Source organism: Sinocyclocheilus rhinocerous, unplaced genomic scaffold, assembly GCF_001515625.1.
Source record: "Sinocyclocheilus rhinocerous isolate Xijiao unplaced genomic scaffold, SAMN03320098_v1.1 scaffold50, whole genome shotgun sequence".
Lineage (NCBI taxonomy): Eukaryota > Metazoa > Chordata > Actinopteri > Cypriniformes > Cyprinidae > Sinocyclocheilus > Sinocyclocheilus rhinocerous.
The window spans coordinates 901,368-917,917 of record NW_015641057.1 but is presented as its reverse complement, the minus strand read 5'-3'; the positions used below and the strand labels follow the sequence as shown (position 1 = coordinate 917,917).

At 40.5% G+C, this 16,550-nt stretch overlaps 1 protein-coding gene across 1 annotated transcript; it reads right to left on the bottom strand.

The window, feature by feature from the left end:
- Nucleotides 1-4,181: 4,181 nt before the first annotated feature.
- Nucleotides 4,182-8,034, bottom strand: egr1 (early growth response 1). Its single transcript, XM_016570903.1, has 2 exons — nucleotides 7,427-8,034; nucleotides 4,182-6,715 (listed from the first exon to the last, which is right to left on the bottom strand). Exons 1-2 carry the CDS (start codon nucleotides 7,635-7,637, stop codon nucleotides 5,394-5,396), a joined length of 1,533 nt encoding a protein of 510 aa, XP_016426389.1. The 5' UTR covers nucleotides 7,638-8,034; the 3' UTR covers nucleotides 4,182-5,393.
- Nucleotides 8,035-16,550: the final 8,516 nt, after the last annotated feature.

Genomic DNA, 16,550 nt, shown 5'->3' with positions numbered 1-16,550 from the left:
CAAAGATGCAATAAGAAAGCATTTGTAGTTGGATGAAAGGGAGAAAACGACAGAGAGAAAGAGAACGAGAGAGGGAAAGAGTTGCATACGGACCTTGCATCAGAAATGGATGGAGCTTATTAGCATATGCCATTTAACTGGGCGCATGGATCGAGGGAAAGACAATGAGAACGAGCTCTAGCACCTTTCGTTCTTTTCTTTTTCATTTTTTTCCTCCTCACACCCTCCAAAAAAAAAGGTCCAAAAAGAATAAGAGAACAAACACTTATTCTAACAGGCAGAGGCCTTGAAGTGGAGGCTCATGGGAGAATTGGTAAGGTGGCTTTATTGTGAGTCGACGAGTGGGGAAAAGAGCGATGCATCATCTCGCTTCCTCCGTCTCCATGGCTGTCATTCTCCAAAACTGAGCGAGGCCTCCATGTCAGCCGGTCGACTTTGATATAAGCAAAAGCAACTAAGTCGCTACGAAAGCCAGCAAAGGGAAAACATTATCAACACATCCAGCGCTCTTGAAAGAGCTCTTTTCTGCTCTAAAGTTGGGTGTGAGGGGCACGTTGTCACAAAGTTGGCTTTAAACTTGTTGTGGGACGGCGCTTTGAATTCCCGCTTCCCTAAGGAGTCTTCAGATGCTGCTAGCGCTCAACTAGCGCAGCCCTGTGTGATGCCTGTTGAATATGAAACTCACATCTTTCTGAAATGACCACGGATGTGGAGATTGGGGTTTGTTATCACAGATGCTTCAGAGCAGATCGATGTGTGAAAGTTCTGCCTCTGAATTAGCCTGTAGTGAAGAAAGAAAGAAAGAAAGAGTGATGTGCCGTAAAACATAGACCTTTATTTACTTGGATAGTAGTTTACTATAGCTTGAAAGTATAGTTCATGGAAAACTGAGCATAGTTATGTATTCAGGTCATACCAAACCCGCAAGAAGAAAATTTTCATGTCGGCTTCAGTGATGTTGGCGCACCATTTTTGAATCTCTACCCAGAACTTAAACATTTTTGCATGAACTTCTCCGTTAACCAGCAAGACTTTCTTCCTTTCAGCTATAGTGTACAAAAAATGCTGGTTAAGTCAAGTCAAGTCAAGTCACCTTTATTTATATAGCGCTTTTAACAATACAGATTGTGTCAAAGCAACTGAACAGCATTAATTAGGACTGCTACGAATTGATGGCGGTCAGATAAGTGCGATTTGAACCATGCTAATGCACTTCCATTAATGCCAACAAAGTTTTCTTGTCTATGCAAAAGAATGTTGTGGTCAATCGTGTCGAACGCAGCGCTAAGATCCAGTAGCCCTAATAGAGAGATACAACCACGATGAGATGATAATAGCAGGTCATTTGTAACTCTAATGAGAGCAGTCTCGGTACTATGATACGGTCTAAATCCTGACTGGAAATCCTCACAGATACCATTTTTCTCTAAGAAGGAATATAATTGTGAGGATACTACCTTTTCTAGTATTTTGGACAGAAAAGGGAGATTCGAGATCGGTCTGTAATTAACTAGTTAACCATAATCTTTCTGGTTGACCAGCATTTTTTAGTCTACTATAGCTAGACCAGCACCAAACCAGCATTACCACACCGGGGTGTGTTTCTTTACAACAACATCAACTCGCTGCATAACTTCACCGCCATAGTATGTTGTATATAGGAGAAATTAACTAGTTAGTCAATTTCCAAAAACTGTAGGACACTGGAAAAAATGGTGTAGATACTACTTTCAGTCAGAAATAATAAACTTTGTTTTACTTACAACTTCGGGAAAAAAAAACAAACCATGATATCTTTTATATCACACAATCGTTATTCAACCAGATTGGTTCAACAATATAGGATTGTCGTTAATGAAGTAGTAATTGATTTAAGTTTGAATTAACACTTTCCCAGTCAGTTTTTTTTTCTTTTTTTACCAAGTTACCAGCCATCTCTAGCATTTTTGACTACATGCATTCCATTTTTTCTTTTATTATTAACACTTGAATGTGGATAAGGAACATTTTGAACAAAATCTGAGAAAATAGCACATCTAGATCGGTTTCAGAACGATGATGAAAACATAGACTGAGTAGATCGAGCCCATCAACACCCCCAAAGCTTGCACAGTCATATGCCTTTCAGTGGGTTCAACATTTGATTCAGTAATGTTAGGCAGTTTAGATTTATATGCTGTTGAATGTTTGATGATCACATTAGCTTACGTGTGTAAGCAATGCATCTATTGCTTATTTCTGCTTCTTCTTTGCTTGTTTTTGGATTTGGAGATTCTGTACTATTTCAGAGTGTGTAATGTGCCCCCTACCATATAACAGTGAAAACATGGATTGGTGGAATATTCTGCCAATGGTGTGGAAAGAGTTAATGTTGGATTACTGCTGAAAGTAACAAACACAAGTTTGTGATGCTGATTAAGAATGATCATTGGTTTCAGGTTATCATTATGTTGCTAAGGATGGAAATTGCCACCATAGCACAGTTGGAGCTTTTGGGAAACATACCCCTGAATCAGCATGGAAATTGTTCTTGCTGGTCTAAACTGGTGGTTTTAGCGGGGGAGTTTTTTTTTTTTTTTACTTGAGACCCTCAGGAGACGAATGTCTATTAAAGTAACCCTGTGGAAATAATAGGTGTGTATGAACAAGCGAACGGTGCTTTCTTCATTGTGGTTCATTGACATCTGATTCAGGCAACGGCTGTCTCACTGAAGACATTTGTAGAGAGTCAATTTGGGATTATGAGACCAATTACCCTAATTACTTTCCTTTGTGTTGTTCTTTCCCTTCAACTCGCTCTGTCTCACGGTTGTTATTCCTCTTTTAGATGCATTCGGATCTGGTGCTGCTCTGTGGCTTCATCTTTTGGGCTGATATTGCCTCATAGTTTGGGAAAGTCCCCTACACAAACAGGCCAATTTTTCCATCCCTGGGCTGCTGACACACCCTAAAAGTCTGAGATTTGAACATATTAAGCAGAGCTTCAATTGGTCTGACTATCAGTGTGATGAAAGAAAATCATCTCATTTCTTTCTAATCTGCTCACCAATATGGTTACGTTTATATGGAGTAATAAGATAATCTTTGGCTTTCTACTATGATAAATGAAGAAAGAAATGTATAGGCATGCCACACATTTACGTTTACTCCCACAACTTCTGTCACATTAAATCTGTTCAACTTGTATCTTGCCCGTCAAGGCAGTTTAACCGAGCTATAACGAGCTCACAAAGCACATACAGATGCCAGGATGGAAAGAAACAGAGAGCGTTTTTTCATTTGATCATTTTGGTGGCAGAGAAATTAGTATGAGCAGATTATTATTTTTCTTTTACAAAGACATTCATGTTGGAAGGTAAAACATACAATAAGCTGCCTTACTCTTAAAAGCAACTTCGATATTGAGACTTTTTTCCACCTGACAAACTCAATAGACACAGAAGCCCATTACAAGGGTGTCTTATTAGTGTCGACTGATTTTACAAGATTGCTATCTATGTATAATTAAGCCCCAAGCGCATCCAGTCACATTCGTACATGCTATCTTTTGATAACATATTCTCATGACGCCCAGGAGCTCTTTTGATAAGTAATAAAGAGAGACAGTCTGATCTGCCGTGTCAACTCCATGATTGGCTTCTCAGTTTGCCGAACTTCTGAACAAAAAAGAACGCATCAGTACATATATTTTTGATGTCAAGTTTTTATTTATTAATTTTGTTTGCTTTTTTCTTTTCCTTTTTTTGCTCTAGGTTATACTGCAGTTTTGATATATTTTGCTATGGAAGACGTGACTTGTTCAACTGAAAGCTTGGATCCTTTCAAATCTAAGCAATTGTGAAACTTTACAATAGATTAAGCACATGCACTCTTTGAGGATGAAGCATTGTCATTATTAATCTGAGCGACTGAAATTATTCATTGCAATCAGCTACTCTGTCATTTTAATCACATGACATTTTATTATGAATCTATGCTGTCAGGTGTATGAGAAAATCTGGTAAGGATTTAAATTTCGTAATTTGAGACCATGAACTAATGGCTTTTAATGACATACTGTATTAGAAATGAATTGTTTTTTTAATATGCAGTGGTGTGTGCGTGTGTGTGTTCACTCTATAAAGCAATATTCATAGAGACCTGTTGCTAAGCGATAAAAAGCACGACAGGGATTCAACACATATATTTATATATTTAGGTTTTATTTATAGTTCTGTTCTTGAAGGATATCTTGTACACCAAATATCCCATTGGCAGTTAAGCGCATTCAATGTGTTTAGAAGCCATAAACAGTCACTTTTTCGAACAAACACAAATACGAAATAAAAACGACAAAATAATGGACCGCATGTAAATAACATACAAAAAATCCCATGCCTACTCAGTAGGTAACTACAGCATTCCAACTCCTCAAGATGTAGATATGTACATTTCCGTTACAAAAATATAGTTTATAGTTTTCTTTTTTGCTTACATCCCAAAGAAATGCAGTGCCCTCAGATCCTTTCCCTTCTTTCCTTGAAATGACTTTCTGAATATAGAAAAAAGAAACGAGAAAACAAAATCCCTTACACCTTAAGGCTAGATGCAATGCATCCACACGCTGATATCTGTCAAAACATCTGCAAGGCTTCACAAAAGGCACCAAAAAAAATTGAAGATTTGTGGTTGATTCTTTTCTGATGTTTTCCCCCTCCATTTAACAGGTTCTTGTTGTCACATTTGAGAAAGAGAAAGATAGTACCAGTGGATGATATTTACAAAATAAGAGAAAGTAACATCACTCTTCCACATGCGTCAGAATACTTAAGTGCTTCTAATCAAACAAGGTCAAGAACTTATCACAGCATTTTTACTACTTAATACAGAATGTATCTTAGAAAATATGGCCCTGCTCAAGAATAATACAATGCAAATATTCAAATCAATTGTCACAACAATGGTACTAAAAAGTAAAAACAAAAAGGAAACATGGCACATGTACAATATACTGTAGCTTATGTATATTATTCAAACGTCTTTTGTAACTGTACACCTGTCGAGTCAAGCTTGTGTCGAGCCTGAAGCCCACAGGCTTCGATTACACCGTTAAAGTCCTTTAGCCATTCTGCGTCGCAAGTACGTCTGTGCACGCACAGTCTGAGGGAAAACGTGCCGAAGCCTGTTGCTTTTGTTTGTCATTTGAAAGTCTCATACGCCTCGTTTGAAAGGATAGAATTCGAAGGGAGAGAACGACACAAAAATCCCTTTTGTCGAGTCCTTGACTGTTTTGTAACCGAGCCATGTTGGGAGCATGGACAGAAAAGTGCTTTTTGCAGAGGGGACTTAGAAGTCACTGATGCTTTCTGTTGCTTTGAGTCAAGCCTGGAGGTCTGGGGTGGGTGTCAAAAGTCTCAGCAGATGTCGGATGTCCGAGGGGAAAGCGTGGCTTGCATGTCGGGCAGTGGGGTGGTGATGGGAGAACTGTAGATGTTGCTGGCCACTGAGGTAGGGAAGGATGTGGCCACCTGCGTCTGGAAGGTGCTGGTCGCCGAGGGGTAAGTGGTTGCGATGGAAGGGGAGGGGTAGGAGGTGTGCACCGGTGAGGAGTAGCAGGAGTTCACTGGGGACGGGAAGGAGGAGACCGGAGAGGGGTATGAAGTGATGGGAGAGGGGTAGCTGGACACTGGCGAGGAAGCTGAGATGGATACATTTGCAACCGAGCTCTGTACTGCAGTGGTGCCTTTCTCCACCTTCTTGTCCTTCTGCCGCAGGTGGATCTTGGTGTGGCGCTTGCGCTCGTCGCTGCGGGCGAACTTGCGGCCGCAGATCTCACAGGCGAAGGGCTTCTCGCCCGTGTGTGTGCGGATGTGGGTCGTCAGGTGGTCGCTGCGGCTGAAGTTGCGCATGCAGATCCTGCACTGGAAGGGCTTCTGGCCGGTGTGGATGCGGATGTGGCGCGTCAGCTCGTCTGAGCGCGAGAAGCGACGGTCACAGGTCTCAACGGGGCATGCGTAGGGGCGCTCGTGGGGAGGTGTCTTGCTTGGCCGGTTGGGGTACTTGCGCATGCGACTGGGCTTGATGAGCTGGGACTGGTAGATGCTCTTTAGGTCCTGAGAACCGGTTTGGGTGGCAAAGGCCTTGATGGTGGACAGCGGCGTCAGGGAGGGCTGCTGCCCCGCGTGCGTCTGGAAGGGCTTCTGGTCGGGAGCCACCAAGCTGATCTCGCTCTGCTGTTGGGGAAACAGGTAGTCGGGGATCATTGGCACAGGGAAGCTGGTGCTACAGGCCTTGCTGTTGGGGTATGACGAATGGGGGTACTGCAGCGAGGTGCCCACTGTGGTGGGAAAGTTTGGGCCAGACTCAGGGAAGATGTCTGGGCTGGCGCTGGAGTAGGTAGGAGCCGCCGAGTAGATGGGGTTAGGCTCACTCTGGTGGATGGAGCAGCTCAGGCTGGCGCTGGATGTGGATGACAAAGTGGAAGAGGGGATGGAAGATGAAGAAGAGGAAGAGGGGGGAGCTGCCTGAGAGGTCGAGGACGGAATGGAGGTGGGGGGCGGGTTGATGCCCACCAGCCCGCTCACCAGGCTGAACAGAGGCTCAGCCCACAGACTGTTACTGCAGTTGTGGGCAGGTTCGAGGGTGAAGCGACCCGTGTAAGAGATGGGGGGCAGCCGCTGGGTAGAGTAGGTCTGATCTGCCAGAGGTTTCTCGATGGCGATTTCTGAAAGCGTGTCTGCAAAAGCAAGCACAAAACAGAGAGAGAGAGTGGATTAGAAACCATAGCACAGCTAGTTAACTATAAATTGTCTTGAGCTCATTTGAGTGCACATAAATGATCCCAAAGGTGCTTTAGTTGGGGGGTCCTGCTGGCTGTCGAGACTGTGTTTTCCCACAATGTCAGACAGAGCAGCAGGTGCTGATGGAGCGCAGGGGCACCCCCCCACCAAAACACACACACACCCACACACACACATTTGCCGATCTCCCTCGGAGACAAGAGCCAGCGCAAGCTAAACCATCTGCATGTGTGCTTCTCTCAGCGCTCTCTTTCTCATTACTGTCATCCTGATCTCTCTTTCCTACTTGCACAGCTTAGAATTATTCAATCTGCACTTTCAATGATTCAAAAATTGGGTTTAAAATTAAGCTGTTCTGCAAATTCTAAATATCTCATTCATTCCATTGATTTTACTTAGTAATAACAACTTAGTATTTGCTGTCAGCTTTAGTTAAAATTTTTAAACTTGACATCAGTGCAGTTTAATTTAAAAACATATTATAATAAATCTTAAATATAAAAGTTCACATTTAAGCATAAAGACACATTATTATTAACTACTGAAAACAACTGCATTTTTGCACAACAATGCTCGCAATTCTCTGTATGAAAGCAGCATGCAGCTTTTTCACCATGCAATTTAATCAAGAGGGATTTAGTGCTTACCTCCAGCAAGGTGATCAAACTGCTCGCCGGGCTCCCCAGAGCCAAAGCCTGTGCCTTCAGGTGCCGTGGCATTGAGGAATGGGGTCCCTGCAGAGTTCAGCATGATCATCTCCTCCAGCTTGGGGTAGTTATCCATGGGGGAGTGAGGGAAGCTCAGGTGGTCGGAGATCTGCAGAGCAGGCAGGAGCATCTCTGTCTTGGCTGCAGCCATCTCTGGAGTGTGCTCGGTGAGGAGAGAAGTGCGCTGGAGAGATCAGCAGCTAACCCCTCTGGGATGACAAATGTGAAGATGCTGTGATGTCTGTCTCTCCTTCTTTCTGTTGATCTCCTCACTCTCACAGTTTGTCTTCTTGTTGTCTTCCCTCTTCTCCGTTTTTGATTGTCCAAAGATGCAGAACAAATCCACTACGTCTCAGATAAAATAAGTGAGATTGAGAATGTCCCTTCTGGTCATTCCCTAAATTTCACTTTTTCAGCAAATTAGATCGCTGTTTTGTTTCTGTTGTTGTTTTGAATTGACTTGTCACATTTATTTAATGTGTTTGTTATATATATCGCAACGTGTTGCCTATCAGCTGTCTGCACTAGAGCTGAATCGCTTGGGCTCTCTGGGCTCTTTCTCAGCTCAGAGAATCCCTACTCCTTTATATATCCTCTTGCCGTGACGTAGATGTCCATATTTGGAGTGGAGGAAGCCCATATTTAGGCACTGCAGTGGAGGACACATGACGTTTGCCTAGAGGAAAAAAGCAGATTGGGGAGCTTAAACGTTAAGTCTGTGCATTAAATGGAGGGGAGATGCCCGTTCCTCCTCCACAGCAAATCAATGCGTGGTAAGCGCAGTGTCTCTATGAGAGAAAGAGAAGCGCAAGTCTGCCTTTTCTGCTTAAAACTCTGCTAAAATTTCGGGTTTCCCGTCTGCGCTGTAGCAGAGCCCTGGCCGGAAGATACCGCTCCGCCATGCCATATAAGGTCGTGACTGCATAAGGCTTGATTCCGGTGGGTTTCCACTTCCATGCCCTTATTTGGAGTTTCCTGATGTCGCGCTGATCGGCGCTTGGCAGTGAAAGGGAGGCTTGGGTGCTTGAAGCCCAGAGCTTCGCACAATAACTAATGTCAGCACTATGCTGCCTCGCCCGTTCCAAGATTTATGAGAGAGAACTTTTTTTCTCAACACTTAAACAACGGTGCAGGAATATTAACTTATTTCAACATTAGCACAGGCACTTTAATTCGTAATAAACTTAGTTTTTTCTATAGCGGCGCTAATTCTAATTACTAGAAAACAAATGCTTTACAATAACACATGCAAGAAAAGCTGATTTATTCCGACGTACTGATCTCATTACGAATTGAATGCATTCCCCCATGCAATACAACGCAGTTTTCCATAAGTGGAGCAGCACAAGCCAGCAGCCTTGCTTTCTGTTTTGTTTTGTGCAACTCGTTCATTTGTGAATTTAGACGCTGTTACAGAACTAATATTATGTCTCGTTTTAATACGATTGATATGTTTCAGTAATTATTATTATTATTAATACTATTATTACTACATCATTTTAAACTGCTGCTGATGCCCAAAAACCCAATTTATTTATTTTTTTCAGCATTATAAATGACGTATTAAACAGATCTAATATATGTTACTCAATTAAGTCTCTATATGTGTGTTTAAAAAAAAAGTTTTATATTTAAAATTTGAATTAAACCGGCTTGCTTGTTTTGATGAAGAAGCGACACTTGGCTATTCCGGGCACGGCCGGCGCGTTGGCACTGATGGATGGCGGGTGCTGACAGAGGAGAGAGGAGATCTGTTTAATTGGGGGATGTCCCGGACTCGATACACAGGGATCCTCTCTGTCACTCAACGCCAGACACCCATGCAAATAAGCGCTGCAGCACGCTCTCCGGACGCCGGTGGTGTACTGATGCTCTGTAAATTGAGGAGAAGAGCAGAGTGCGCCGTGGCTTTGGCAGGGAGATCGATGTAACTTTGCTGACTCAATAGACTTTAGTCAGAGCAGACGCCATTTTAATTTAACGTGAACGAAAACGAGGCTGTGAGGGACGGAAGAGCAGTTCATTCAGTGTGTTGGACTGTTGTCTAAAATTCTCCAAAGTACACAAAAAACATACTGAATGGATTTTCACCAATCATATAATGGCTGCTGAATCAGAGTTTGCAAAACTGGGTTAAAGGGATCATATGATGCTGCTAAAAAGAACATTATTTTGTGTATTTTTTGGAAGACCAAACAAAGTAGTTTCGCTTTCACAACGAAACACAGCATCACACACGGAGGCCTAGAGTGAAGAAGCAGAGGCGGCAGGCTTGAGAGTGTGTGCATGTAAATATATATATATATATATATATGCTCATGTGGAGGGGGTTTCTCCTTTTCCTTGTTATGAAAGGCCGGTTCTCCCTGCACCTACGCCGAAGCCCACGCCTGTGTCTGTCCTCGCTCGCTCGGTCTATCTCCTGCTGGTTAATATTTCATTAAGATCTGCCAGCCAGCCTGGATACAGAGAAAGAGAGAGAGAGAGCGCTTCACACCCCCACGTTCAGAGGCAAATACCAGGCATCTGCTGGAATTAATCACTGGCTCTGGCTGGCAGCCTGATGGAGATGCTCTATCTCTCTTTCTCTCTCTCCTTCGCCCACCTCTGCCAGCCCCCCCAACCTGTGCCATCTCCATCATCATAACACTCCAAAGAGAAAGGAAAAATTGAAATCGCATCATATGACCCCTTTAAAACTTAGGCTATTGATACGCACATCAGTATAGCATAGTTGTCACACTGTATATATATATATTCTTAGAAGCACTTGCAATAAATGTGTTTGCAAGAAGGAGATAATGTATTGATATGTCTGGCTCAATAACCTTTTACAAGGGATTGCTCATTCTGGGTTCTGCCTGGTTAGGCCTTTCAACACAGCAGCGTAAATCTTTATTGCTGTGAATCACTAAAGGCTTTAGTCGAAGAGTAGTTAGCGAAACATGGTTTTCAATATGGGTGTCAACTGATAAGATTGAATCCTTTATGCACTTTTATGAATTGTTCCAAAAAGCTAAATTGAAATCAAAATTGATTGCAGGTACTTTCTCAATTTACGTTGTTGGTCTTGTGCATGAATCTTTAGTATACATTATCCAACTCTCAAAAAAGATGTTTGTTTATGTTTTGTGCCAAGGCCATTAATTCATTGTGGATATCATTTCATATTAAACTGAATCTGTGCAAAAGAATAAAACAGGTTTTAGCTTGAGTGTTTGGTGTACATGACCTTCCTAAAGTTTGGGGTCAATCTTATTTCCCCCCCAAAATTTATATTTGTCTTCAACAAGGATGCATTAAATCGATCAAAAATGACAGTAAAGACATTTAAAATTTTACAAAAGACATCTATTTCAACTAATTTCTCTTCTTTTTAACTTTCCATTAATCAAGAATCTTAAAAAATGTATCATAGTTTCCATAAAAATATCAAGCACAGTTGTTTTCAACTTTGATAATAATACAAAATGTTTCTTGGGCAGCAAATCAGCATATTCGAATGATATCTGAAGGATCACCAGACACTGAAGAATGGAGTAATGATGCTGAAAATTCCGCTTTATCGTCACAGAAATAATTACATTTTAAAATACATTAAATTAGAAAACCGTTATTTTAAAGTGTAATCATATTTTACTGTATTTTGATCAAATAAATGTAGCCTTAGTGAGCATAGGAGAGTTCTTCAAAAACCGACCCCAAACTTCTGAACAGTTGTGTGTATAATGTGTTTATGAAAACTAACATATGCATTTGTATGTGTTCTAGATATGTTCCATTACATTATTCTGGCCAACCGAACCTGAGGATAATTGTTACATACTACATCTACATCAGGCACTAACCACGGCGCTTGTCGTGACTGTGATGTAGGCCCTAAAGCGCGACTTACAGTGTGTCCTGACATCTGATGCACACATTTGTGTCATTAATATGACAAATGCCATGAAGCCACTGCCCTCTTGGGATTTTTAGCCAGCTGAAGGTTACAGGCGACAGGAAAACAATTACCAGAGCCCACGAGGCAGCGACAGAAAGCCAGCCTCTGAGACCTGCCCCCAACTGAGTCATTGCCTGCCTTTGTGCTCTGTTTGATGTGTACAACAAAAGGAGGTTCAGCTATGTGTCAGAAGACCAGTACCTGAGGCCTATCTGTTACAATTAAGGGGACTTCCTGAAAAGAGCTGCTGCATGTCTAGTTTGCTAATCTAAATAAATATAGAACTGCCTAAAAGGTTCTAAAAAGTCTGAGATGGAATCAAGTCACAGTTTTTCACCATGAATGGTTAGGCCACATGTATGAAGTATGAGTAAGATATAACCAATTACAGTGGAATAAATGCCTAGCTAATTTTAGTAGCTAGTGTGAAACAACAGAGAAGTGAAACCGAATGACTTGCATGGTTTGGTACAGTTTTTAATGGATCATTGCCTTGTTGTTTCTTATGCAATATTCTTTCCATCTGTGTTTGGGTAATACAGAGTGTAAACTGGAAGTGCAGTGTAGTGGTAAAACCGGCCGGCTGGATTTTTGTTTGAGAGTTTTAACTGGGTGTGATTCCACATTCATTTGAGGACAGACACTTTCAGATTTCTGCTAGGCTCATATTTCACTTTTTGCTGCTCTCAGTTCTACATGAGCTACCACATTTCCCTTTTATAGTCTATTTAGAGATGAAGGATGTTCTCTAGTAGTAAAAAACTACATTTTATATAGAAAATGTAAGGTGCTTTCCAGACTCGCAAGCCATAATGCTAGCGTGTTGTGTGTGGCTGAGGAGTTTTGAGTGGCTGTTAGCACACACACACACACACACACCCACACACTCGCACACAGACAGACACACAAACACACAAACACACACACACACACACAGACACACACACACACACACACTGTCTGTGTGTGTGTGTGTGTGTGTGTAAAGCCACTTCAGTTAATAAAGGCCTCTGAAAAATGTTAATGAAATGGATCAAAAAGGCATTATAAGCAATATCATTTTTTTCTTTATTGTAGATGCAGGTTTATTAAACAGCCCATTGTCATATAAATATTCTTTTGCAATATTTCACGGCAGTTTCAAAATTTCCAGTGACTGGCACTAAATAGGGTGTTCAGTTTTCTGTGAAACAGTTAAACATGACTGTGGCAACATTTTATTATGCTGGTTAATGCTTTATATCAGAAATGAAATGTCTGGTGAGTACCCATAAAAGTTTAAAAGTAGCATAACACCTACACTAAATTCCACCCTAAAATTAACTGATAGTGTTAACAGAAGCAAATGTGAGATAAAAGCACATTTGCTGAAGCATACATTTTAGCTTTCGTCTACACATCTTTCAGCTCTTTTATTATGCTTTTGCATTTCACAGGACTCTGCATCACAAATGCAATGCTTTACCAGGTGCGCTACCGAGCAAGTTTACTACATTAGAAAAGACATACATATGGAGCTTATTATGTCAAAATGTATTAGTTTGCAAATCATGCAATATGGTAAAAGTGTTTTGAGGTCATAACATAGTATTGCACATGGATAATATGTCTTTATTAATCAATAATTTGCCCCGTAATGATAATTTGTGTGAAAAGTAGCAAAGGTTTTACTGCTATAGTGTTCATTTCAACAGGAAACCGAAATTTATATACTGTATATTTAAACAAACATGATTACATTTGAACCAATAAACAGGTTCTGTTCTTTAGAAGTTTACTTTTCCTCAAGATACATTGTGTATATCAACCTGTTACTGTCTACTCAGTGGACACAGTGTCAGGTGAGGTTAGGCTGGAACGCTGGACCACAGGATCTTGTCGATTCAGGATTGCCTGCAGGTAACTCACTGGCGTCTGCAGCCAGAAATGGGGGGCATTCCAGGATCATACAATAATCATAGCCATTGGAACACAGCATGTCATGAAAGATGACAAGCAAGAGGGAGATGTGAACCCGAAATCATCCCGACAAACAGCACAACAGCAGTGGTGAACCTGGGCAAAAGAGCGAATAAATCAGAAGGCCCTGTCAGAACAGCTCCAGTCTGGATCTCAGTGGTGAAGCAGTTCACTATAGTTCAGTGAGATAATGTTGAGGCAAAGGTCCACAGTCTCTAATTGGATAAAACAAAGCTTTGCAGGTCATTCAGTTCGTTAGATATGGGTTACATCCCAAGTCATGATTTAACACAATCTTAAACTTTTTATGGACAAGACTCTAATATTCCAATGAATATCATTTTTCACACAAAGTGCATGAGTTGGGTTACATTAGATTTTTTCACTGATATTATTGCAGTGCATAGTGGAGTTGCACTTCACGTTATTCACTATGACTATTTTTAAAATTGATGAATTGCGGATTTTTCACAGAGCTTGTTGCAGTGTATTCTGGGATTGCTTTATATGTGAAGGAAGGACACATACAGTACAATGCTGTGCGGTATCCAAGAAGACAGCATAATTATACACTTCCTACTGTTTGGAACAGCCTTCGCTTCAGGAACAAGTCTGTGACGCCTTAAAATACCGTCTGGGAAGGCAGCTCTAGGTGTTGGAGCAGAGCACTAATTGACAAATACAGTTAGTATTGATCGAATGGTGAATTGGAGGCCTTGGCTACGAGTATAATGTTCAGAAATTGTACAGATGGCATAGTTTTATGGGATGCTAGCAGGCATATATCATAATGCAGATTTGAGACAGCTGTTTGGGTTATGTCACTAATATCGTTCCAACCACCGCTCCAAAAACTGATCAAGGTCTATTTCGCAGCTGAGACACGCTCTGGTTTTGATATTAAACTGTACATTCATATTTTTGCATTAACAAATGCTATTTGCCATATGAAAGTTACCATCCAACCATGCAACCCAAACCTCAGACATATTTATGCACATGCAACCGGCTAGAAGAGACGTAAACAGCAACACTATAGGATGTGCGCTTGTTTTGAACTCATAAAACAAGGTTCTCTGTTAATGGGAAAAGCGTGACTTGCTAGGGCACAGACTCGACAGCTCCTTCAAATAAATCTGTTGATGAAAGATGAAAGATGAAAGCATACACGTTACATCTCTTATGGCACACCTCTTCAGTGACCTACGTACAGGCGTCACTGTGTTTTAAAAAGCGGTGGGAGCAGCCAACGGGGTTAAATGTACTTTTCATCACATATTTAGTTAGATAACTTCGTTCATCTTCCTTTTTTGATCCTGAGATTATGTAGGTGACTGGATAACCCTTGTGAAAAATAAGCACACTTTAGCATACTTTTAAAAAGAGTACTTATTATGGAAATAATACTCTTTAAAATATACTTAAATGCAAAGTGAATGTAATGTTTTTGGAAATTTAATTACTTGAACTTTAGAGTGTTTTTGATCAATTTAAATGGGACTAAAGTACATATTTATGTGTCATTTTATAATTATTTCTATTGTCTTTTAAATATGGGTAAAGTGTACTGCTGAATGTACTGGCAAGCATTTATGGTAAACTAATATATATTTTATTGTCATTTCTATTGAAACTTGTATGTCATGTATTTAAATATATTTGTAATTACACATTTGTAATGATGACATTTCCAATTCAGAACATTTAAAATGTAGCGTTGAATAACTCACTACAGTGTGTTATATTTGTGTTTTAGTATGTTAGTCAGCACAGCAAAATAAGTGAGCTTCTTTAAAACACGATAAAAGGTTACGCTTTATTTTAGTGTCGTTGTTACACATTACATGCACTTACTATAGCAGAATTACAAGTGACTAACCCTAAACTAAATACATGTAAATTAATATTACTCATGTAAATATTATTTATGAATATAAATAAATGCAATAAATATTACTAATGTGTAATTACATTGTAACAAGGAAATGAAGTTTAGCCAAAAGTGTCATGAAAGTTTAGTGTCTTTAAATGCACTTAAGTAGCCTTTTATTTCATTAATATTATATTATCTGTAAGTAAAGTAGTAGGATGCTTGTGCCTGCCTGTAGTACCACCTCACTGTTTCATCTCAGATCTCAGATTTACCAGTAGCACGTATCACATCTGGCACACTATCAAATATGTCATACTTTGTTAAGCCTCAAACAAATCAATCAACATTTTCCTTGAGCAAAATATGTCAGCAATGCCAAATGATTTGCATGAATACAGTGAAGGAAGAAAACAACTGAGGGCATTTCTGCCTTCATCTGAGTCACATGACCCGAGTTACCTTTTAACTCATTGTTAAATGCAGTGCATACAGAAGCCTCTTTCTGTTGCCACAGGAAATTAACACAAGCTTTCTCTACATACCTCACACTCTTCACCCTGTGTCAGCGTTTGCTGTATGTGTGTTTGCTTTGCACTCCAGTGTTTGAGGAATACGAGAGCGGGAGAAACGCAGGGTAGACAAACATACACCCACATATGTGCATTTACACATATACGTGAACTTGTACGCACTTGTAGAAAGGCAATAGAATCCTTAGCTATTGTCTAAAAGCTGAAGATCTGTCTTCATCCGTTTGTTGATATCAAGACCTCTAGATTTAAAAGACGCGATAAAGCTTGATGTGACATGTCCATTGTTTACTGATGAAACCCAACAGTGCACACAATAATGTTTAATAATAATACACATAATCTGTGTTTAGAAATATACTGAAAAGGAGAAACCGGCTTTTGTTGAACATTGTACAGTGCCAAACTACATTAACACAACTTTATTTGGCCGCACGACTGGACATTTGCTCGAACAAATTATTTATTTTTTTGTTATTTCACAGGAAGGTTTTGAGATATAATGGTGTGAGATGTAAAGTATGTTGAAACACAGAAGCGAACACACTTTCTGCATTCTTTCACAGAATGTGTCGGTCGGTGAAGCCACATCACTGCACGGTATCTCAGCACACAGTTGCCATGGCAAAGAAGTCCTACTGGTCTCCAAGGTACCCAAGCCTATTGTCTTTGCTTTCTTTATTTAGATGAAAACATGATTTATTGTAGAGGATACTGGTCTGCTTTGCCATGAAACTGGCAAATATACATACATATATA